Source organism: Neophocaena asiaeorientalis, unplaced genomic scaffold, assembly GCF_003031525.2.
Source record: "Neophocaena asiaeorientalis asiaeorientalis breed wild unplaced genomic scaffold, Neophocaena_asiaeorientalis_V1.1 scaffold59, whole genome shotgun sequence".
In the NCBI taxonomy this organism is placed as follows: Eukaryota; Metazoa; Chordata; class Mammalia; order Artiodactyla; family Phocoenidae; genus Neophocaena; species Neophocaena asiaeorientalis.
In genome coordinates, this window is record NW_020174268.1 from 15,546,136 (window position 1) to 15,569,158 (window position 23,023).

General features: G+C 37.2%; 1 protein-coding gene across 5 annotated transcripts in view; it reads right to left on the bottom strand.

Moving 5' to 3' along the window:
* Window positions 1-23,023, bottom strand: part of FRY (FRY microtubule binding protein) — a 323,296-nt gene that overhangs the window by 78,991 nt on the left and 221,282 nt on the right. For all 5 annotated transcript variants that reach the window (XM_024755579.1, XM_024755578.1, XM_024755577.1 and 2 more), the window contains 11 exons: window positions 20,578-20,837; window positions 19,985-20,174; window positions 19,246-19,370; window positions 16,993-17,050; window positions 15,565-15,656; window positions 15,113-15,285; window positions 14,562-14,722; window positions 12,872-12,982; window positions 9,014-9,168; window positions 1,616-1,715; window positions 1,130-1,301 (listed from right to left, as the gene is read on the bottom strand). In XM_024755579.1, coding sequence (XP_024611347.1) covers window positions 1,130-1,301; window positions 1,616-1,715; window positions 9,014-9,168; window positions 12,872-12,982; window positions 14,562-14,722; window positions 15,113-15,285; window positions 15,565-15,656; window positions 16,993-17,050; window positions 19,246-19,370; window positions 19,985-20,174; window positions 20,578-20,837 — 1,597 coding nt within the window. The remainder of the gene's footprint in view (window positions 1-1,129; window positions 1,302-1,615; window positions 1,716-9,013; window positions 9,169-12,871; window positions 12,983-14,561; window positions 14,723-15,112; window positions 15,286-15,564; window positions 15,657-16,992; window positions 17,051-19,245; window positions 19,371-19,984; window positions 20,175-20,577; window positions 20,838-23,023) is intronic.

The following is a 23,023-nucleotide window of genomic DNA, read 5'->3' on the forward strand; positions in this document are numbered from 1 at the left end:
CACAGGCTTCTGAGGGGTTTCAAGGAGCACGTATGTGGTCACTGGCCTACAAACTCCTTAGGGTACAATACAAGGCCTTCCAAGATTGACTTCTGCCTCTCTGCCTGTCTGTGACCATCTCAAACTTTCCCCCTTCCCTGCATGTTGTATTAGCCAAACTGACTACTACATAATCTCTCAAATGCATCGTTGTATTTTATGCCTCTAAGCCAATGCGGATGATATTTCCTTGGCCTGTAATGCCGTCTGCTTGCCAACTGCAATGTCAACTATTCATCTGCTTTGCAAATGTCTACTCTTCTTTCAAATTGCAGCTCAGACATCAACTTCTCTGGGAAGTCTTTTCTGATACTCCTGGCCCAGTAACTGATTACTCCCTGATCTTCCATCTCATACAGAGAATGTGCTTTTTAAAAATTGTACCATAATCATATGATTGCACAGATTTATTACTAGACAATGAAACTTTGATGGGAGAGGCTGTTTAATTCACCTCCGTATTCCTAGGATCCAATCACAGTGCCTGGCATACAGGTGGCACTCAAATCTTGGTTGAAGTGAATAAATTTTAGTTTTCCAAGAAGAAAATTAATTTATCAAAAAGGTTTTCCTTGAGTCCTTCCACTGTTTCAGGCACAATGCAAGGATGTGACTAAGTCTGTTTCAGATAAATGGATTTTCCAAAACATGATTCACAAAGATTACTCGTAAAGGTGTGCCCCGATTCAAACTCTCAACAACTGATACATGTAACATTCAAGCTACAAAATACCATCATCACCACCACCAAAAAACAACTTAAAGCAATTATTTGTATTAGAAGTTATACCACCCATATTTAATTTCTTTGGGAAATTTTACATACACAGTGTATGTAAAGTATTATGACTCATCTAAGCATCTTCACATTTGTCCTATGTTTATTTATACCTACACTATTTTAGATAAATACACTGTTTTAAAGATATTCTAAATTTACTTTTATATGTAACTGAACTTAGCCCAGAGTAATTTTGAGCTACAAATTTAGCATCAATAATTTCGATTCTAAATTACACTAGAATTTAAAAAGTAAAAACACTTAGAGCAGAAATGATCACACATGTCATGACTGACTATCACATGGTACCTGAGAAGAGAGGGAGAGTGAGCTCGGGGTACATCCTGGCCAGTTCGCACGACAAGAGGGCTAGTGACACACTGTACAGGGGCGGCAACGGGCCGTGTGTTCCATAGAGAATACTTCCAGGTCTTTGTTCAGCTACTTTCTTCGAGTACACAAAAAGCTTTGCTTCAAGGATCTATAAAGAAGTAGTAGGAAAGTAATAAACAGTATGAAAAAGCATTGGCTTGCTATCTCAGGAGTATTTATATTGAATAAAGTTTTGTAATAAAAACTAATGAACGAATATTTTAATATTGTATTAAAGGTAAAGCATCAGCTGCTTCCTATGTTTACAGAAGATTATGTAATTGTTTTCTCACTCATCATATCCACCGGTGATATGCAGAAATAAATAAATACGTATCAATAAATAGCAATCCAGTAGATCAACTACCATTTCTATTTTCTGTGCTCGAGGATGGAAATTTCAATGTAGTCAATGATACGTGCCTGCATGAGCTGCATGGAGATTTCATAAATCTCTCTGTTGGTGTCAGAAGCCTTGAACAGAACGAGGTTTAACAATGTCACTATGTCAAAGGGATAGTTCCTAAAAAAAAAATAAACAGCATAGTTTAGGAGACAGCCTGGCTAGTAATCTTCATAAATCATTACCTCTCAAAATTCTAGATGGCACACTGACCTCGGTCACACTTACTAAAGACATTCCCAAGCCCATGTGGCCATTCCCCCACCCCCCTCATTCTTTTGCTGTTTATTAGCAGGTGAAGGGAAATAGCTCTATTTTGGGTTAAAACTGAATATAGTCACACCAGGATAAATGAACACAAAAGTCTATCTACTGCAAACAGATTTCAATGAAAACCAAATGCAAGAGGAAAAGAAGAAGACAATATGTCTAAATTTCTCAACAGCTCACTGACTTACTATTTTCATTCAATCTATCTAAATTTATTAAACACCAAACATCTATCAGAAACGACTGCAAAGTACAGATGATACTAAGTTAGTAAGGCTGGTGCCCTCCCCCTTACAGTTTAGTTAGGGCGACAAACTATAGTTATGATGAGCTGTGGTGGGATTATCCACAGCATGAAACAGAATCCCGACAAGGGACACCTACATCAGACTTGGAGTTAGAGGAGGCTTTTTGAAGGAGGAAACAAGTAAACTAAGCCCTGAGGCGCCAAGAGACATGGTAATTGTTAGCAAGGCCATGGAAGGGGGAGCATGGTGCAGAGACAACACCATTTTAAAAGGTTATATATGAAAATACCTCTCCCCCGTTACACAGAATTTTAAACATAAATGTAATTATACTACCTACATGTATTGTTTGGGGATTCGCTTTTTCACTGGACAGTGAGGCTCAGGCTTTCTAGTAGCTGGCCTGTGTTCCACCGTATGGACGTACCGTAAATAACCACTCTTGTAGTGGATGCTGTGGTGTGCCACCTAGACCCCCCTTCAGGACTGAGGCACTCAGTCTCCCACTAGAGTGCTGCAGTCTGATACCTCTGGCTGAACAGCCCTCTGGGAATTGCCTAGGCCAACGTCAGGCCTACTCCCCAGGAGCACCCCTGTGGGATTGGCTGAGGTTTCTTTCCTCTGCCCAGTCCTGTTTCCCTCACTTCCCCACAGATGTTGATCTCAAGGGCATTCCCTCATAAATTTCCTGGACTCAAATCTCCACCTCAGAGTCTTGCTTCCTGGGGAAGCCAAACTTTGACATGTGTTGATGGACATTTAAAGGTTACTTTCACTTTTTTCACTATGATAATACCACAAACACCACATGTGCAAGAATTTCTTTAGAACAGATTTCTAGAAGAGGTCATGCAGGGTCAAAGGGCACATTAAAATTCTGGTAGACACTGCTATATTGCCCTCCAAAGTGGCTTTACCAATTAGCACTCCCAAATGACTGCTTTTCTAGAACTTTAATTTTAAGCGAGCGAAAATGCATGAGGTTGATGTGTTAGGTGAGAAACTGGGCAAAGCCCCCAAATAATGGTGGTGAGGATGATGATAAACAATGGATAACACTTATGTTATGATGTGCTTACTTTGTGCTAGTTATTGTACCAAGTCCTTCATCTAGATTTGTTATTTAATCTTCACAACAAGCTTGTGAGGCTTAAAGAAGTTAAGTACTTGCCAAAGGTTAGGGAGAAGTGGTGGAGTCTAGATTCCATCCTGGATTTGTATGACTCCAAAGAATTCAAACACTTATCCACAGTGCTATCAGCCTCTTGGACACCTCACAATAGATCATTTCATGGCCAGGCTAATTTGGAATTCTTACAAACTGCAGTATCTGGAAACAGACCTTTCTGACTGTGAAAATAGAAAGGTAACTTTCTTCTGAGCCCCATAGTAGCAGAGACATCTTACCTACATTGCTGTCTCTGACACTGGGATTTAATACATATGTTTTTAATATAAATAAACACTGGAAACTACTATGGATCATTGGGGATTTAAAGGCAGTAGAAGGGTAGACAAAGCCTCCCTCTTATGCAGGGCTATGCACTTGACCAAGTAATTAGGGAATTCAATTAGCTGCTTAAGACTGAGCTACAGAGTTTAAGGGGAACAACACTGAAAGAAATAACACAGATACAGAAAATGAAACCCAGAGAAGGAAAAAATTAGAAAGCTCTCAAATGAGTACAAGAGCATAAATAAAACATCTGTATTTAGATGTTTAAAATAGGCTTCGAAACCAAATGTCACATTTTCCAGTATTTAATTATTCAACGTAGGCAGTGGAAGGGTAAAAGAAATAAAGACAGCTGTGCTCATACAGAACAAAAATAAAATGGTAGGGCTTCCCTGGTGGCGCAGCGGTTGGGAGTCCGCCTGCAGATGTGGGGGGCGTGGGTTCGTGCCCCCATCTGGGAAGATCCCACATGCCGCGGAGCGGCTGGGCCCATGGGCCATGGCTGCTGGGCCTGCGCGTCCAGAGCCTGTGCTCCGCGGCGGGAGAGGCCACAACCGTGAGAGGCCCACACACCGCAAAAAAAAAAAAAAAAAGGTAAAATAAATATGAAAGGTAAATATGGTTCAGAAAGTAAACAAGAAATAAAACTGTTTTTTCAATCGGAAAGAGAGGAGATTTTGAAGAATTTGAGAAATACCCACTAGCTCTGGCTTAGAACTAAATGATGAAGCTCAGAATAATTTTATTCTAAAGAGAAGCAGATTTTACCAGCTGATATGATTACATCATAGCTCTTTGCCTCCAATAGCTGTTGAATAATAATAGTGTTTACAGGGTGCTTAACATGTGCTAGACCTTAGGTCAAGAGATTGGTTTTATTTAATTCTTACCCTAACCCTGTCATCACTCCTATTTCACAAATGAGTAAGCATTTGTAGTAACTTGTTCAAGAGCACACAGCTTAATGAGAGGCAGAGCTAGAATTCAAACTCAAGACAGTATGTTTCCAGAGCCCAAATTCCCAAACTCTGTGCTCTCCTGAAATTCTCCAGCTGAGGGACATAACCAAATGAGGCTCTACATCACCAGTTAGGGAGTATGACTGAGATTCACGAATCATAAGCTTCCCTTGTCTTCCTTGGCAATAGATGGATGCTATTCCCTTAAGAAATGTGGGGCATTTACTTTTAAGGATTCAAGTTTGCAGTGCCTGATTTAAATTAGCAAAGATTTATAGACAGTTAAGGCAAGGCAGACGTGCAAAGAACAATGGCAACAAAAACCACCTCCAAAAATAAACCCAACAAAATTCTTTAAAAATTAAAACTTTGATCTTGCATGTAATTCTAAGGCATCTATTAACTATATTCTAGTCGTATGTTACAGAGTAAGAGTAAAGACAATGGCATTCTTAAGTATTTAATTAAATGTGAAGAGAATTCTGTTCAGTTAAGCTAGTGATTGGAAGCGGTCTATACTTTTAATATAGGGCATATTATTTACCTTGATTTATAACCTTGGAAAGCCATTTAATCTCTTTCTCAATTTCCCTATCTCTTCCAAACTGATATAACTTGGAATTGAGGGGAAAATTAATAAGAACACATACAGAACCCAAACAGTTATTTGAACTAATGCTGCCTGACAGGTGAGCTATTTTCTTTTGTGCTAAATTACAATACTGAGCTGCATTTAATAGATTTTAATCAAATATGAAACATACCTTATGAAAAATGCTTCAAAACTAATATTATTAGTTCTACCATCACTTTCTACTTTTATACTCACTTCCCCTGGTCCTATTCACTTTCCACTCTGACTTCCAAATCTCTCAGCGTCACCAGGGTCAGATCCTAGTTATAGTTACAGTTATAGTTTTGACTGGAGACCAGCAAGTTCACAACACACGCACGTACACACACACACACACAGAGTCATTTAGAGAAATAAACTAAAAAGAAAAATGCAGAGAACCATTTTTCCCATTATCACAGCTCTTGAATGTAAGGACTGATATATTAACTACGTAAAAATTGGTTTAGTTCTAAAACTAAAGGTAGAAAATTTTAATCCACAAGAGCATTTTTAAAATGTGAAATCTTTTAGGTATTTTAAGGTCAGTTATAAGTTGTTCCTTAATAAATGAGTCTGCTTATAAAGTGTCATATTCCTACAAAAATAAATACAGCGTATGATCATTCTCATTTGACAAGGAAGAGGTAATTCTTTTCTTTACAGGAAGAATTCTTCACTTTAGGGTATGCCTTGTTGCAGGAGTTACTGAACAGACACCTTGTTTGAGGAATTTAAAATATGATCCAGTTTATGTATGATATTTTAGGAACAGATTATTTCATAAATTATTTAGGTGTTTTTTAGAAGCAAACTTGCAGAAAACAAAGTCTAAAACACCAGAATTGTTTTTGAAAAAAGTACTGACAACTGAAGTGCGAGGACTGCGCAAACAAATCTGGAGGCTTATCCAGACAACACAGGCTGAGAACTTACGGGAAAAGAGGGCAAATTTAAGCCACAGCTGAAACATTAAATTCTGAACGTGCCCTGTGGTGAGAAACGACCATTTGTGGTCACATGTTGGCTACTGCCTTGGCAGTGAGGTGGCAGCCATGGCATTGCCTGGCCCTCTGACCCTCCCTCTGAAAAGATGAGCGTTGTGAAATAAGCTGATAGGCGATATGTGTTTAAGAAATCAAAATACTTTAGGATGCTCTCTTAAAAAATCTACTCTAAATATAGAGGGCTTTATATCCTAATGTTTTTGTGACTGAGATATTGTTGGAACTGAGACTATATTGCTAAAGTCATAAAACATTTATTTGTGCTCCCTAAAAAAAATACCTAGATTTATCCAGAGGAATGCAGTGGGATATTTTATGAGAGGGCCATGCAATGAAATAAATGTGACTAGGATAGTTCAAACCAAGTTCACTGGGAGAAGGGCAGTGAAGAGAGCAAACTTATTACTCTCAATTTTGTCAAATGAATCTATGGTCTAAGTCATAGATTCTAAATATATTTTTAAAAATCAAAGAACAGAAATTTATTTTTAGCATGCTGAAATACCTGAAAATAAAACAATACTCCAGAGAAAGACTCTTATAAAAAATGTTATTTTGGTAATATCCAATAGGATAAATAAATTACTTAGTATTGCTAACATCAAGAAATAAACCAATGGAAAATCAGACAGTTTAGATTATGTTCATCTGATATGACTTTTATGGAAATTAACATATATATATATAATAAAAATTTTACTACTAAGATTACAGAAAACGAAAGCTTTAGACATGAAATGTTATCTACTATCTTTATAAAAGAAAGAAAAATATTAAAGAGAAACTTGCCTCTTTAAAAAGCATGTTCATTTTAGATTGATTGAAAGTAGATGTCTTCTAAAATACTGTTCTTATTCATTTAGAACCATAACAGGTTGGAATTTACAACTAATTTACATTTATTCCCTTCACCCTGTAGCTCAAGATAGCTATTTAAAACGCAATATTTAATTAAAAGGGACAATCAACAGCCTAAATCAGTCCTTTCAAAAATAAACTTGATGACATAAATCACAGCAAGATCCTTTTGGACCCACCTCCTAGAGAAATGGAAATAAAAACAAAAATAAACAAATGGGACCTAATGAAACTTCAAAGCTTTTGCACAGCAAAGGAAACCATAAACAAGACGAAAAGACAACCCTCAGAATGGGAGAAAATATTTGCAAATGAAGCAACTGACAAAGGATTAATCTCCAAAATTTACAAGCAGCTCATGCAGCTCAGTATAAAAAAACCCAGTCCCAAAATGGGCAGAAGACCTAAATAGACATTTCTCCAAAGAAGATATAGAGATTGCCAACAAACACATGAAAGGATGCTCAACATCACTAATCATTAGAGAAATGCAAATCAAAACTACAATGAGGTATCACCTCACACCAGTCAGAATGGCCATCATCAAAAAGTCTACAAACAATAAATGCTGGGGAGGGTGTGGAGAAAAGGGAACCCTCTTGCACTGTTGGTGGGAATGTAAATTGATACAGCCACTGTGGAGAACAGTATGGAGGTTCCTTAAAAAACTGAAAATAGAACTACCATATGACCCAGAGAAAACCATAATTCAAACAGAGTCATGTACCACAGTGTTCATTGCAGCTCTACTTACAACAGCAGGACATGGAAGCAACCTAAGTGTCCATCGACAGATGAATGGATAAAGAAGATGTGGCACATATATACAACGGAATATTACTCGGCCATAAAAAGAAACGAAATTGAGTTATTTGTAGTAGGTGGATGGACATAAGAGTCTGTCATACAGAGTGAAGTAAGTCAGAAAGAGGAAAACAAATACCATATGCTAACACATATATATGGAATCTAAAAAAAAAAAAAAGGTTCTGAAGAACCTAGGGGCAAGACAGGAATAAAGACACAGATGTAGAGAATGGACTTGAGGACACGGGGAGGGGGAAGGGTAAGCTGGGACGAAGTGAGAGAGTGGCATGGACAGATATACACTACCAAATGTAAAACAGGTAGCTAGTGGGAAGCAGCCACATAGCACAGGGAGATCAGCTCGGTGCTTTGTGACCACCTAGAGGGGTGGGATAGGGAGGGTGAGAGGGAGACACAAGAGAGAGGAGATATGGGGATATATGTATATGTATAGCTGATTCACTTTGTTATAAAGCAGAAACTAACACACCATTGTAAAGCAATTATACTCCAATAAAGATGTTAAAAAAATAAAATAAAATAAACCTGAGCTGCCTTCTCTGGATTTCTAATACAGGATAAGCTCTTTCTTGGGAATAGCTTTTGCAATATGGGGAGGTTCATTAACCCTTTCGTCTTAGTTATGAAAAAACTTCTTTCAATAAATTATAGAACTGAAATACCCCACTGAATGACTGATTTACATAGCTAGGGCACCGGTTTTAAAAGTGCAATCCATGGAATCCCAGGAGACACATTTTCCTTTCTTTTTTTCTTTTCCCAAGGTCTGGGCAAGAGAAATTTAACATTTTTAGGTTGCTTCCCGAGTTGTTTGGTCTCAAAATGGCTGAAGTGCTTACAATTCATACCTTTCACAGACATTTCTAGAAATTCCTTTAAGGTATCTTTACCATTTTCAAATCCTGCTCTAACACTTCATTATAAATTTCCAGGCAATTAAAAAAAATTTCCAGTCTATAACTACAAACCATTCTCCTGGTAGAATAAAAAATCAACGTAGCTGTGAACTTAGAGGGAATAGGCTATCTGCTGGGGAAAGAGAGGCCATTTTGTATTTCCTTAGAATTTACTCTGTTCAAAGATTTGCAAAAACAGTCAGCTCTCAATTATTCATACGATGAAGAGTAACCTTAATTGCACTTGCCAGTGCCCAGTACCTTCCACTTAAAGAATTCATACCTGCTTCCACACACAGTTGCTATGGCTTTGAAGCAGCCGGATGCGAGTTGGTAGGAACCAGTGTAGCATCGGTCAATTGCCCAATTGAAAAGATTTATTTGGTCAGGATTTAGTTCCAATAGCAAGACAACAACTTCGCAGCCAAGTTGATGAACCTGAACACATGGAGGAAAGCAATCATTCACACTCAATGAAAGATTATTCAAGGGAAAGACACAAAATCAAGCTTAGCGAATATAAATTGTGTAAAAGGAAAGCGAACACTAAACATTTATCTTGATTAGTTTTTATTCCAGGAATTCCTCTTTAAGAGGATGCAATGTTGCAACTGAAAACTGAAATGTATAAACTAAATTTGACTCAGTGTAAATCTGTCATATAGGCTCCACTCATTCTCGATTTTTAACTCTGAAAAGGTGATAAAGACTTCATTGGCAATGTTTCTTTTTTGTATTTAAAATATTTTTGAAAAATACATGTATTTGGTTTAAAAAGTTTAAATATATAAAAGGATAGCCTTCATGAATGCAAAGTCTTTTAAGGAAAATGATCAGAGGGAATATGTTTATGAGGCTTGATTACTAAATATATGGTGTACAGCTTAGCTGGCAATCTTTTAAAAAGAAATACAATATCAATAAGCTCTTTTTGATCAGAGACTTTCATATGAAAAGATTATCATACTAGATAGAATTAATAGGATCATTAACTGATGATTCTTGAAGCTACTGTTAAATACTGGATGGTCACATTTGTCCAGGACAAGCCTGGTGTCTGGAGGCTATATTCCCCTCAGAAAGTAACATTCTCCTGCCTCTTCCTGAAGTTGTCCATTCTCCTGCCAGTAGCAACAAGGTGGAGAAGGAAAGATTATGCCTTGTTTGTTCTTATATTATAGGGTATGGGCCCAGATGGGAGCTATATTCTTTTCCTTTCTTTTTCTTTTTTGCTTTTTTTTAAACTAAAAATCTTTATTGTGTACCAAAATTACCATTTTTTAAAATTAATTTTTATTGAAGTATAGTTGGGGAGCTATATTCTAATTGGATGGTCAAATATCATCAACCTAGTTCCCCGTGGGCTTAAGTACTTAGAAGCAGATAAAAGCTGGTGATACTATTGCAAAGGACTTAAAAATAACATCTCATTAAAAACTTAGTTCAACTTGAAAGAAAATCAGCAAGTTTTTATTGTGCTTTAGAAACTTTATAAAATGTAGATAGTATATAATTCACAAGTAAATGGTGAGTTATGTTAACTAAACACACTAGTGTGAATACCAGAAGAAACCAGATCACCAGCACCACTGAAGCCTGCTTTGTGTATTCTCTTCATCACTAGCCTCTCTTCCTCAAAAGTAACCACTATCTGGATTCCTACCACCATTGGTCAGTTTGAGCTGTTTTGAACTCTGTGTAAATAGAATTATAGAGTATATAATTTTGTGTCTTTCTTTCACTCAACTTATGTTTAAAAGCCATCAACATTTATTCGTTTTCATTGTTGTATAGTATTCTAATTTATGATTGCTCCACAATTTATTCATTCTACTACTGATGAACATCTGGGTTGTTTCCAGCTTTTGACTTCATAATACCGCTTTGAATATTTCTATACATGCCTTACATTGCACATACTGGATAACCTCTTTTGTAAATTGCTTGTTTAAGTCTCTTGCTCATTTTTCTATGTGTCTTTACCTTATTTTTTTGTAGAGGTCCTTTATATATTCTAGATAAGAACTCTGTTGGCTCTATGTTGCAAATATCTTTTTTTACTCTACAGCTAGCCTGTTTACACTCTTAATTGTGTCTTTTGGCAAGCAGAAGTTATTAATTAGTCTCCCCTTATGGTTAGTAATTTTTGCATCCTATTTAATAAATCTTTCCCTAACCCCAGGGATTAAAATAGCCTTCTGTTTTATTTTCTAGAAACTTCAGTTTTTCAGCTTTCACATTTAGATCTACAAACTATTTTTTTTTCAATTTTTATTTTATATTGGAGTATAGTTGATTACCAATGTTGTGTTAGTTTCAGGTGTACAGCAGGGTGATTCAGTTATACATATTCATGTATCTATTCTTTTTCAAATTCTTTTCCCATGTAGGTTATTACAGAGCATTGAGCAGAGTTCCCTGTGCTGTACCGTAGGTCCTTGTTGGTTATCTATTTTAAATATAGCAGTATGTACACGTCAATCCCAAACTCCCAATCTATCCCTCCCACCCCCCATAACCATAAATTCGTTCTCTAAGTCTGTGAGTCTGTTTCTGTATAAACTATTTCTTCTTTTTCACTCATGATATCTTATTTTTTCTCTTCTAAAACATTGGCTAGGATCTTTAGTATAATGTTGATAGAAGTAATGAAAATGGGCTTCCTTGGTCATTCTAGTCTCAGAGAACACTTTCAATATTCACAATTTAGTGTGATGTTTACTACTGGGGTTTTTATGTTTTTAAAGACACCCTTTATCAAACTAAGGAAGTTCTTTTTTATTCTTAGTTTCATTAGTTTCTCTTATGAATGAATGTAGAATTTTATTAATGCTTTTTCTGCATCTATTGAAATGATCAGATGATATTTCCTTCTTGCAACTTTAATATAATTAATATACAAATGAATTGAACGACATTTGAATATTAAACCAATCTTGTAGTTCTTGAATAATCCCAACTTGATCATGATGAATCATCTTTTTAATATATCACTGAATTCAATTTTCTAATATTTTGTTTAAAGTTTCTGTATCTATGTTCATGAATGATTTGCCTTTTAACTGTCTTTCTTGTTAAATTCTTGTCAGGTTTTAGTATGAAGGTTATGTGGGTCTCATAAAACATGTTGAGATATGTTTCCTCTTCATCTGTCTTCTCTTTGAGGATTTGCATTAAATCAATGCAATCTGTTCCTTAAATGTTGAATTAATCCATAAAGCCATCTGGTCCTAAAGTTTTCTTTGTGGGAAGACCTTCAATTATAGATTAATTTTCTTTTTTACTTATATGACTTTTGATTTTCTTTTCTTCTTGTGCTGTGTTTTTCTAGGAATTTGTCTATTTTATCTAAATTTTGAAGTTTATTGGCACAAAGATGTTCATATGTTCTCTTATTTTTAATATCTGTAGCATCTGTAGTGATGTCCCATTACATTTCTGAGGTTGGTGACATACACCTTATCTCTCTTAATCAGACTTGCCATGGATATACTAATTTTATTAGTCTTTTAACAAATTCAACTTTTGGTTTAAATGATCATTTCCAGTAATTTTTTCTCTTTAATTAGTTTCTGCTCTTATCTCTATTATTTCTTCAATGTACTTTGAGTTTGATATGCTATTCTTTTTCTAGCTTCTTGAAATGGATGCATAGGTCATCAGCCTTTTTTCTTTCCAATATATGCACTTAAGGCCATATTCTAAGCAAGGTTTTATTTAAAACCCACAAGTTTAGTGTGTAGTGGTTTCATTATTCTTCAGTTAAAAATATTTTTCACTTTATATTTTTATTTATTCTTTGACTCACTGGTTATCTGGAAGAGCATTTCTTAATTATCTTTTTTATTACTGATTACTGGTTTAATGCCATTGTGATCAGAGAACAGAGCCTGTATCTTTCAATCATCTGAACTTTGTGGAGATTTGCCTTATAGCCTAGTTTATAGTCAATTTTGGTACATGTTACTGTGTTTTTTATCCTGATGCATCATAGTGTAATGTGAACAACACATAAGCCTACAGTTCTGTGGCTGATGTGTGAAGAGACTGTGCTGTGAACAATGCTTAGACAGGTCAGTAACCCAACTGAGGCAGGATAACCAAGACATTTAAAAACAATGTATTTTTGGCTAGTACTTACTCGTAAATCTTGACAAGCCAGAATGTTGTCAAGCCATTTATACAGGTAGCCATCTGGGGAAAGGCCCACATTGTCAAACACTGGGCCACAGCACAACACTGCTGACATTGCCTGATGACAAAACAGAACACAACCTGGGATGACTGACTAGTACACAACTGACTTTAAAACACATACTACTAGATGAGGGTCTTTTTTAAAAAAATATGTATTTATTTATTTATTTTTATTTTTGGCTGCGTTGGGTCCTTGCTGCTGCGCGCAGGGCCTCTCTAGCCGTGGCAGGCGGGGGCCACCCTTCACTGCGGTGCACTGGCCTCACACTGCAGTGGCCTCTCCTGCTAAGGAGCATGAGCTCCAGGCACGTGGGCCTCAGCAGTTGTGGCACGTGGGCTCGGTAGTTGTGGCTTGCAGGCTCTAGAGCACAGGCTCAGCAGCTGTGGCACAGGGGCCCAGCTGCTCCGCAGCATGTGGGATCTTCCCGGACCAGGGCTTGAACCCCTGTCCCCTGCATCGGCAGAAGGACTCTCAACCACTGCGCCACCAGGGAAGTCCCGATAAGGGTCTTTTAAAGCAGTTATTTCCACAAGATTTTAAAGTATTCCTTAGTAGATTCAATAAAAAATACCAGATTCCCAATTTTGTCTCTTTTTATAAGAGTTAAAACCCATAAATTGAACTTTGTAGACATGTAATTTTATAATAAATCTTTATAATGAAAGGCTGAGATATTCAAAACAAAATCACCATTTCACAGAACTTAAAATAAACTTACCATCAGCGACTTCAAGTGAATGAATTCTGCTTATGATAAATATAGCTTTTCAAATTTTGTTTTGATGACAAATATTTAACTAATATACTGAACCAACAAACTTGACAAATACTTGACTGATGCACTATGAAACCATAAATCACTAGATTACATCTTCCTTTAAACCATGAAACTAAAGCAAACTATGTAGAAATAAATAACTGTGATTCTTAATCAAAGATAAAGAAAATGAAGAATATGAACTTTAGTTCCTTTGAGGTGGGGAGAAAGCAAGAGAAGGGAAGATCTTGATTCACTTTGTAATCCGTAGGTCCAAATGATTATCAGGGCCATGGCTTATATTAGCTCCATAAAGTCAAAAGTCAACGTGACAGTTAGCAACTCCTGGTATATATGACTGAGACAATATACAGTTAGTTTTCTAAAGGAAATTAAGCTGTAAGGAACAATGGTTCTGAAAATGTTGAACAGTCCTAGTAGTGTAGAAACTTATTTCTGGGAGTCCTTAGGATAGAAGGAGACTAAAAAGGGAATATATATATTTTAAGTTGGAAATTAACTTGCAAGGCAGTTACTTAAAGGGTAAATAAGCAAAAACTATGGTTTTCATATAGTAGAAACCTTAGATAAAAGTGGGATCTTGGAAAAGTTTCGCATTTTGAAATTGTGAACACAATCGGAATATTTACATGTTTATACATAGCTATCTATTTTGTTTATGTATGGATATTTTAGAATTTATAGAGTAAGCTTATGTATTTATATACGTGTATATATTTGTGGTTTTTTGCACGTGTGCTTATATTTTATCATGTCATATTATATTATTTATTTTCATCTTATTTAAGGCATGGTTGTTTAAGGAAAGAGACCATCAATCTGACAAAAGTCATTCATGAGGCAAAGGTGACCTACCTTTAATGCACAATACTGGTATCTTGTAATCTGATGATTTCTATCACTATAACGATCCAGAGGAGTGAACATAATGCTGAAGGGTCCTGCCCACTGGCTAAATAAGATGAAAAGATGGTGCCTCAGGCTTTGCTGGGGGAAGAGAAATCTTCGGTGGTGAACTAGAGAGAGAACAGGATCTTATAAGCAGGAACATTGCTGAGATTATATGTTCACAGATTAGCACAGTGAGAATGAAAAAATAGAGCCTTTGTGAACTTTCCCTCTGAATTACTTCCTTTCTATGGAAATCATACAGGTTCATTTGCAGGTGGGAACCAAAACAAAGAACAGAAATAATGACGAGCACAAAGCCAAAGTTAATTTCTATCGTTGCCCTTCCAACTCTGTGCTGCATGCCCACGATCTGTTCCAAGGATTTCCAAACAAATAAACGATCCCATCCCAGACCTGCAAACAGGTCAGTAGGTTTAAAGCGGAGAGCACAGTAATGAGGAACACAAATGAGATTTCAAGCACAAAAGGTAATTTGCAGTGAGGCATCACTGTACCTGGAACGCGCTGAATCAAGTTGGCAACCATGGCACTAAAATGTGCCCGGATATCTTTAAGAATTTCCACTTCTTTATCATTTTCAGCTTCCAGGAGCATGCGGGTCAGGTCCACGTACTCTAAGAACAAAGCTCCAAGGGCTAAAGTATCCCGTTCTAAGGCTCCATTGGTGCTGGAATAAGAGGAAATTGAACTTGTAGATGATTAGTCTTGATGTCAAAGCAGTGCATGCGTCATGGAAAATAAGATTCACTGTTAGAACTCGCACACTAAATTCGTCCTTGACGTATATGCAGGGTAAACAGAATATGAAAAAAACAAGGTTTTTTGGACTTTTCTAAGTAAAAGTTAAAGGTAATATATTTTTTTTAAAAAAAGAAGAACGAGAAAAAGAGAGGCAAAGACATTAGTTTGGTGAGGAGAGATCAACTCAGTAGAATTTCCACCTTACCTGTCACTTATTACACCAGCATCAGCCAGAAGTTCAAAAATTCGAAGTAGCTGTAGCCTTAACAAGTCTCGCCGTTCTCGGCGTTTTTTGTTCTGTGCAGAAAGAGGTAATACCACTTATAAACATGGGCACAATAAAGGAAGATGTCATCTAGTCATTTTCAATTTTCTAAACACAAGGGACAGAAAGTATTTTTCTTTCTTCCTAATCCTTAGAGAAAATGCTTGCTATCACAGGTTATAAGAGAAACAGATCACAAGTGGGCCAATAAATATCTGTAAGTTGGAAATGTTGAGAGTCAACAAGTCTCATTTCCTAGAGGCCTCCAGCAGCTGCTGAAAAACTAAAGCATCAGGAAGAAGTGGCAAAGGACAGTGGACACTAACAGTCCCACCAGTTCTGGTCACAGAGGTAACACTGTTCTTACTTAAATTGCCAAACTTCTGCTACTTCTTGTATCTTATCTACTACATGGGAAGCCTCTTTTTTAGTCTTATTCTATTTTATTTAATTTTTTATCCTGCTACATTCTAAGTTTATCCTTTTCAGAGTTCACTTCAGGGAAGATAATGTTGAGGAAAGTGCTTTATATACCAGATGAAACAAATAATGTTCTTGGCTATTCAACCCCTTATAAAAAAAAGCAAACTAACTACAACCCCAAATTCAATCTTAACTCAAACCTCTTACAAGAGAATATAATATCTTAACATACATATGACTATTTAGGTTGCTTTACTTTCATAAGTTTAGGACTTAAAATCTTTTAAAATCAGAACCAGATTATACTAAATACTCAAATATCAAAAATTAATGAAAACAACAAAAGTTAAAATAGTAAGATTCATTGTTAAAAGCATGTTGGTGAATAGTTGAAAGGTACATTTCTACCTCAACATGTCTTTTCTGTCTGAGAAATACACACATTTTATCCAATTTGATATAAATAAAACACTCAAAAATGAAAAAAAAAAAAACACAACATGTTGGTATGTTTGTATTCTTTAGGGGAAACTATCGGGTATGGTTTAAATTCACACTACTGTCCAAATAAACCAAGGCATTAATTATTATTTTAATAGATCTTTATTGGAGTATAATTGCTTCACAACACTGTTAGTTTCTGTTGTACAACAAAGTGAATCAGCCACATGCATACACATGTCCCCATGTCCCCTCCCTCCTGAGCCTCCCTCCCATCCTCCCTATCCCACCCCTCTAGGTCATCGCAAAGCACCGAGCCGATCTCCCTGTGCTATGCAGCTGCTTCCCACTAGCTAGCTATTTTACATTCGGTAGTGTATATATGTCGATGCTACTCTCACTTCGCCCCAGCTTCGCCCTCCCACCCCATGTCCTCAAATCCATTTTCTATGTCTACCTCTTTATTCCTGCCAAGGCATTAATTATATAAATTCAAAATCTTACCTCTGGTCTTCGTTCCAGAGCCTCTTTCATTAATGGATGAAGTTCTTCCACCAATTCTCTATGAATGAAAAAGGTGAGCATTTAGACTTCATTATTGTTGACACCAAATTTGTCACAAAATCTAGCCATTCAATCCCAAATCATCTGCTTTTTAAACTTTGCTTCTGACATCAAAATCTCCTCTGGCCCTTCCATTTCTGTATCATGTGGTGAAATGGAAATTGCCATTGACTCGTACTTTGTATTATCAGTCTTAATTCCAGTGCTACGTATATAATTTGGGCTCAATACACATTTGTTGACTTGATTTTGATTTAATGTTCCGGAGAGTCTATGGCAAAAATCCCTACCTGAACAACTAAAACCAACAATATTTTGTAAGTGCTTACTAAATTGAAAGTACTTTCCCACAGGCTGAGGGACTGAAGAGAAATAAAATTGATTGCCCAAACAGAAGAAATTTTCAGTCTAATTAGAGCAAAAGAAACAGGTGTAATAACTATGGCACTACCTTTGGGATCTGTGCTCAGAGGACTGTTGATTTTAAAATAACGTCTTTTTGGAATTTCAGAGATAAATTCCTTTATTTGAGCTACATGATAAATGCAAATTATGGCAACTACTTTAATAGTGAGGTTCTCATCAAAACCTTTTCTCTTGTGTAGTAAAACTAAAATATTTTATCAGGTTAATACGTCTGATATTACATGTATATATACTTCATCTGTCCCCATTTTCTCCAATTCTCAGCTTTATAGCTGATAATCTAACCAGCTGTCATCTTTAGGAACTGACTTCTGAATTGCTTTGTCAAAACAGACAAAATTAGGAGATCTAGCCTGTGGCTAGGTATTTCGTCTATAGTCTGCTCCATGTCTGAAAATCTTGTATTTTCTGGTAGAATATTTTGTGCTATGAGACATCACCCTCCAGGGAAATCCAAGGACACGAAGGCAAAAACTCTATGGCATTCTGTACTGAAGAACAGAAATCCTGTATTCCATTCCAGACTTCTCCAACACAGATGCTAGAATTTCCTCAAAAAATGGAAATAACGCTAATGGTCTCCTTCGTCTAATAGCAATCATTTATCAAATATTTACGTGCATTTTTACATTTAATCCTCTTGATACATCTATAAGATAGATTCTATAATTACACCATTTTTTTTTAAATTAGAGAGATACACTTTATTTTTATTTATTATGACAATTTTACAGGTGAAGGAACTGAGTCCCAGGGACAGTGTTGTCCACACCCACGTGGCCAGTAAACTGTGTAATCTTACTTGCTCCTAGGAGCACTCAGACGGTAAGATATGCAAAAGAGCCTTAGGTTCTTTGGGAAAGACATCAGGTAATTCCAGGAATTGTTTTTATTGTCTTCTTGTAGTATTTCTGTATGATGCTTTGTCTTAACTAATTAATCAGTGAAAACACTGGTTAACTGGCACTCAAGTAGTCAGAACTCACAATTGCTTTTTTTAAGGATAAAATTTGACTCTATACTGTAACAGATCTTTTTCAGTTGCTTCTAAAACATCTTGCTAATCTTTATTTTTCAGATAGGGTTTCTCACAGATGCTTGGAGCTTTCCCTTCTCTGTGTATAGGAAAAACTAAGATTTTCTTTGTTTTTATGGGTTTTCGTTGCTAGATAAAATCATCAGAGGCAGCCTGAAATAAAAGTTTATGATGACTCTTTGAAAAGGCTTTGACACTGCCTCAGATGGAATGGTTATTTGATTAAAGGTGTGAAATGAGTAAGGAATCCAGAAAGTGAGACATAATGGTTCTCTTAGGGCAGATACAGCATCTTATAGAAAGACCAGCAAGCGTGACACATAACAGACACCCCTGAAAGTGTTCTGTCAATGTTTAACCTTTGACAGTCTGTTGTATAAGTGGCTGATGAGCAGACACTCATGATTTTGACGTTATAGCCTCTGAACAGTCTGGCTAACTGGGGATTGACACGGAATTATCTTCATTTACGGTTATCTAAAACAAAGCTTGCAAGTGAGAGAAAATCTGAGATGTAAAATCAAAGTTGCAACGTCTAAAAGTGAAATTCGAGGCAGTTGCAGGGAATGCTTGTCACGCGCATGTCAACCAACGAGGACATAAAGGGAATTGTGCAAAGCCTGCAGACCTCCAGACACATGCCAAACACGAACTCAAACTTGAGTTAGAAGCAGGAACTACGATAGCAGCAGTATACAGGAGTTTAGAACAACTCATTAAGACTACCGTACCTGAAAACAAGGGAATTTGTCCTTCCAAATCCTAAAACTAAGGACTCTGTGATCTCAATGCCCTCTAGTCTCATCAAAGGCACCAACTGCTTTAACAGAACTCCCACCGATGGGGTGCCTATGGCCTGAAACAAGTTGTTAAAAGTGAAAAAGAGGTAACATGATAACTGATGCTTCTTTTAATCAAACGATGATTCCATTATAACAGTTTTAAAGTACTGAACCACATCCCAAGGCACTGCCATCATTTCAGGAAAAAAAAAAAAAAACACATAAAATTTAAAACAGCACAATGAATGCATTTTTTACCTGGGACACAAATTCTAAAGAACATTCGTATTATAAGAGTCTTTTTTTTTTTTTTAAATACTTAAATCCACAAAACCATCTTTAACAAGATAAGTTAATCAAGACATGGTTTAAAGGTGAACACTCGTGAGGAGTGAGAGAAATGTGGTATGTAGGACATGAACCAAACCTCAGGGCGCTAATAAATATAAGTCACTCTACGACCTTAGGCAAGTTTCTTAACTTCCCTTTATTTTCAGTTCCCCACTTGTCAGGGAGGAATAATAAATTATCCACACAAACGCTCAATGGAATTTAGAAATGTGTAGGATGAAAATCTGATCCCATATATTCCAGATGGCAGGCACAGTGCAATTCACACTGTGAAATCTAGACAAACAAGCTAAAAAAAAACCTTACAGAATAATTCTTCTGAAGCATGTCATGTCACCTTGTTATCGTAGCTCACGGTACCATCAGGTGTAGTCGCCATTATTTCTGGAGTGGAAGCTCGTAAGTGTCCCGGGCTCATAATACTGGGTTTTGCGACTCCAAAACAAAGAATAAGGTAATTTCTCCACAACGTAACATAGCTGTCTCCGCTGCCGGCAGTGCTGGTTTTCTTGGCATTAATTGGGCTGCTAGAAATACGAAGTCAAAAACAAGAGTGAAACTAAGTTCCGGATTTTAGGTGTCACTTATTAAATAAAGATCCTGGGAAGCGCTCCAACTGAGTTGAACAACTGTCTGTCAAGGACTGTCTGTCTGGACAGGGAATGTCTCTATTGGATGGAAAGCTGAATAGAACTTTTCACCGGTAAGGGGCTGAGATTCTATACTCAGACAATCATAATGATTAATAAGGGAGGAAAAAAAATTAGCTCTAGACAAGAACTTTTAACCTGTATTTACTCAACGTGAAGACTTCTGTAGTAAGATGGTCAGAAACTAGAGAATTATATCCCGATCTCATATATAAAACAAAAATGTAAGAGGGCAAATGGTGAAACAAACGAAACAGAGGGAAGCGTAGGGGTCCCTTACTTCGGGTCCACCAGAGGCATCACGGACTGCAGCCGCGTGAAGGCGTAGGGCCAGGCGTAGCTGAGGGCAGTGGGGCAGTGCTTGGGCAAGTTCTCCTGCCGGAGAAAGCTGAAGAGGCAGAGGACCCAGGGGTCTTTGACAGACTGAGCGAAAATCCAGACGTGGGAAGGGCTCTTCACATCGTAATGGCTGTTGACCAGGACGGCGTTCCACTCCACCAGCCACTGAAGGTCCACGCTGTGGGTCAGGGGTAAGGTCGCCTGCAGGTGCAAGAAGCAGGTGATGAATCGGTGCTGAACGGCCAGCTCCACGTCCTCGACCTGCCTCAGCCCAATGCCCCTTCCTCCACGATGCTTTTCCCGTCCACCTCTGCAATGGGTCCAGCTTGGAACCTGAAGCACCCCTCCCACACCTCCCACGCCGGACCTGGGTTTGCGGTCACGGCCATTCCTATGGGAGACCGCAGGCAGCGGAAGTGCAGAGTTTAAGGGCAGGGGTCAATGTCGCACAGCCCCATACACTAGTACCCAGGAGCTGCCCACTAAATACTTGTCAAACAATTATACAACACGAGCTAATTTGAACTTGAACATGGATTTGCCAACTTAAAATTCTGAAAAGTTATTAATCTCTGAGATTCCTAAGTGTGTTATTATCCCTGTAATCAGTATTTTTTTTTTTAAGCCATGATCTTGTTTACCTTTACTTGGACCGATATACATTCTCTCCCTGGCTTAGGGAGATGGCTAAGTGCAATCTCTTTTATGAAGGGTATTTTACTAATGATTTTTGAGGTAAGATACCTACTTATTCTTGTCCTATGATATCAAGCCAAAATAATACATTCTAAAACCTTTGGAAAGATATCTATATCCATATTTAATCTATATTATATAGAGACATATATTTATATATTGATACCACATAATGTCTTATATTTCATTCTCTTTTAAGTCCAGAGTATCAAAGCTGAGGGAAGACCAAGTTTCAAGTAATCTAGCTGTCGTACGTGGAGGGAAAATCGCTGTTACGTTTGTCAGGCATTTAAAGTGACCCATTTTATCTGCTGGGTCTCTGAGTTCCCATGCGCCAGAGTGCTGCACCTGGGGCCTCCATGGTTAATGGGCTGAAGAGGCGCAGCTTCAGCTTCAGAGCCAGAGACTTAAGGCTCCAACACTGGCTCTGCCCAAAGGCCCTGACATAGGAACATTTCTCAACACCCCAGAGTCTCTGTCTGATTAATTTTTGACTTGGAAATTATAATGCTGATCACACTTAATCTTTAAGTGGATGACATGAGATAAGGGATGTCAAAACCTGGCACAAAGCAGGCGCTACTTCCCCCCACGCCTCTTCTCCCCCTTCAGTGCATCTTCCTACGTGCAGTACTGCTGATCTGGTTACCCAGGCTCAAGATTCAGACTCTGATAAACACAGAACAAAATCACAGGAACAGAACATAATCTGCAGGGAAACAAGATATGTATATAAAACAATTACGCCTGACTCTTCCATTCAGTGTCAAAACAATCTGAATTTCTAAAAGAAGAGGTAGAGGTATTCACTATCACTGCTAAGGTCTGCACTGCTTGGCTAATAGTTTTAGTAATTATCATTAATATTCCAACCATAAGCAAGAACAGGGTTGCTAAAAATAGGGATCTGTGTTCACTCTTGGTTAGAAAAGGTCATTAAAAAGCTCACAGGTGCCTTTAGGTTTTATATTTATTTATAGCTCTTTGCCAAATATGTTTATATTCATTTATAGTTATTTGATCAGAATATACAAGGCGCATTGGCAATGTGGATTCTGCAGATGTGCCCTGCCTCTCTTCAGCTACTTAGCTAAAATCAATCCAAGTCCCATAACTGTGCTTTACTAATTAAAAAAAAAAAAATCAGGTAATTAAAATCGGTTTCAATTTTCCTTCTACTTCATCAGAAATTGAAAGCTGCCAATATGCTCTTTAAAACAAAGAATGTATTTGTGTAGCAGATAAACCTCTACGAGATTCAGAGTCCAGAGAGGGTCAAGTCCAGGCCCTGAGACTCTGTGTGACTACAGCCCTGCCCCTTAATGTTTTTGAGTTTCAATACCTATGAGGGTCAAAATAGATACTAAATGTGAAAGCACCTTGTAAACTGTAAAACAACACATAAATATAGGTTATATAGCATTAAGTGTAATAAATAAAGCAAATTAATTTTCTGAAAGAACCTTGAGCAATTCTTGAAATTGCAATTTGCAAAACTTTATCTATCTTCCTCAGACTCAAATTTTGATTTAAATTTATCTGAAGGTCTCCTGAGCTAGTATTTGAAAAGCTAGTCTTGTTTCCCTAAGGACTTTTGTTTATTAATCTGACATAAAATCCCAGAATTCTTCCCTATCATTTTTCTTTGTGTCTCTTTTCCAGCCAGGCCCAGAGCTTATACTTAAGAACTA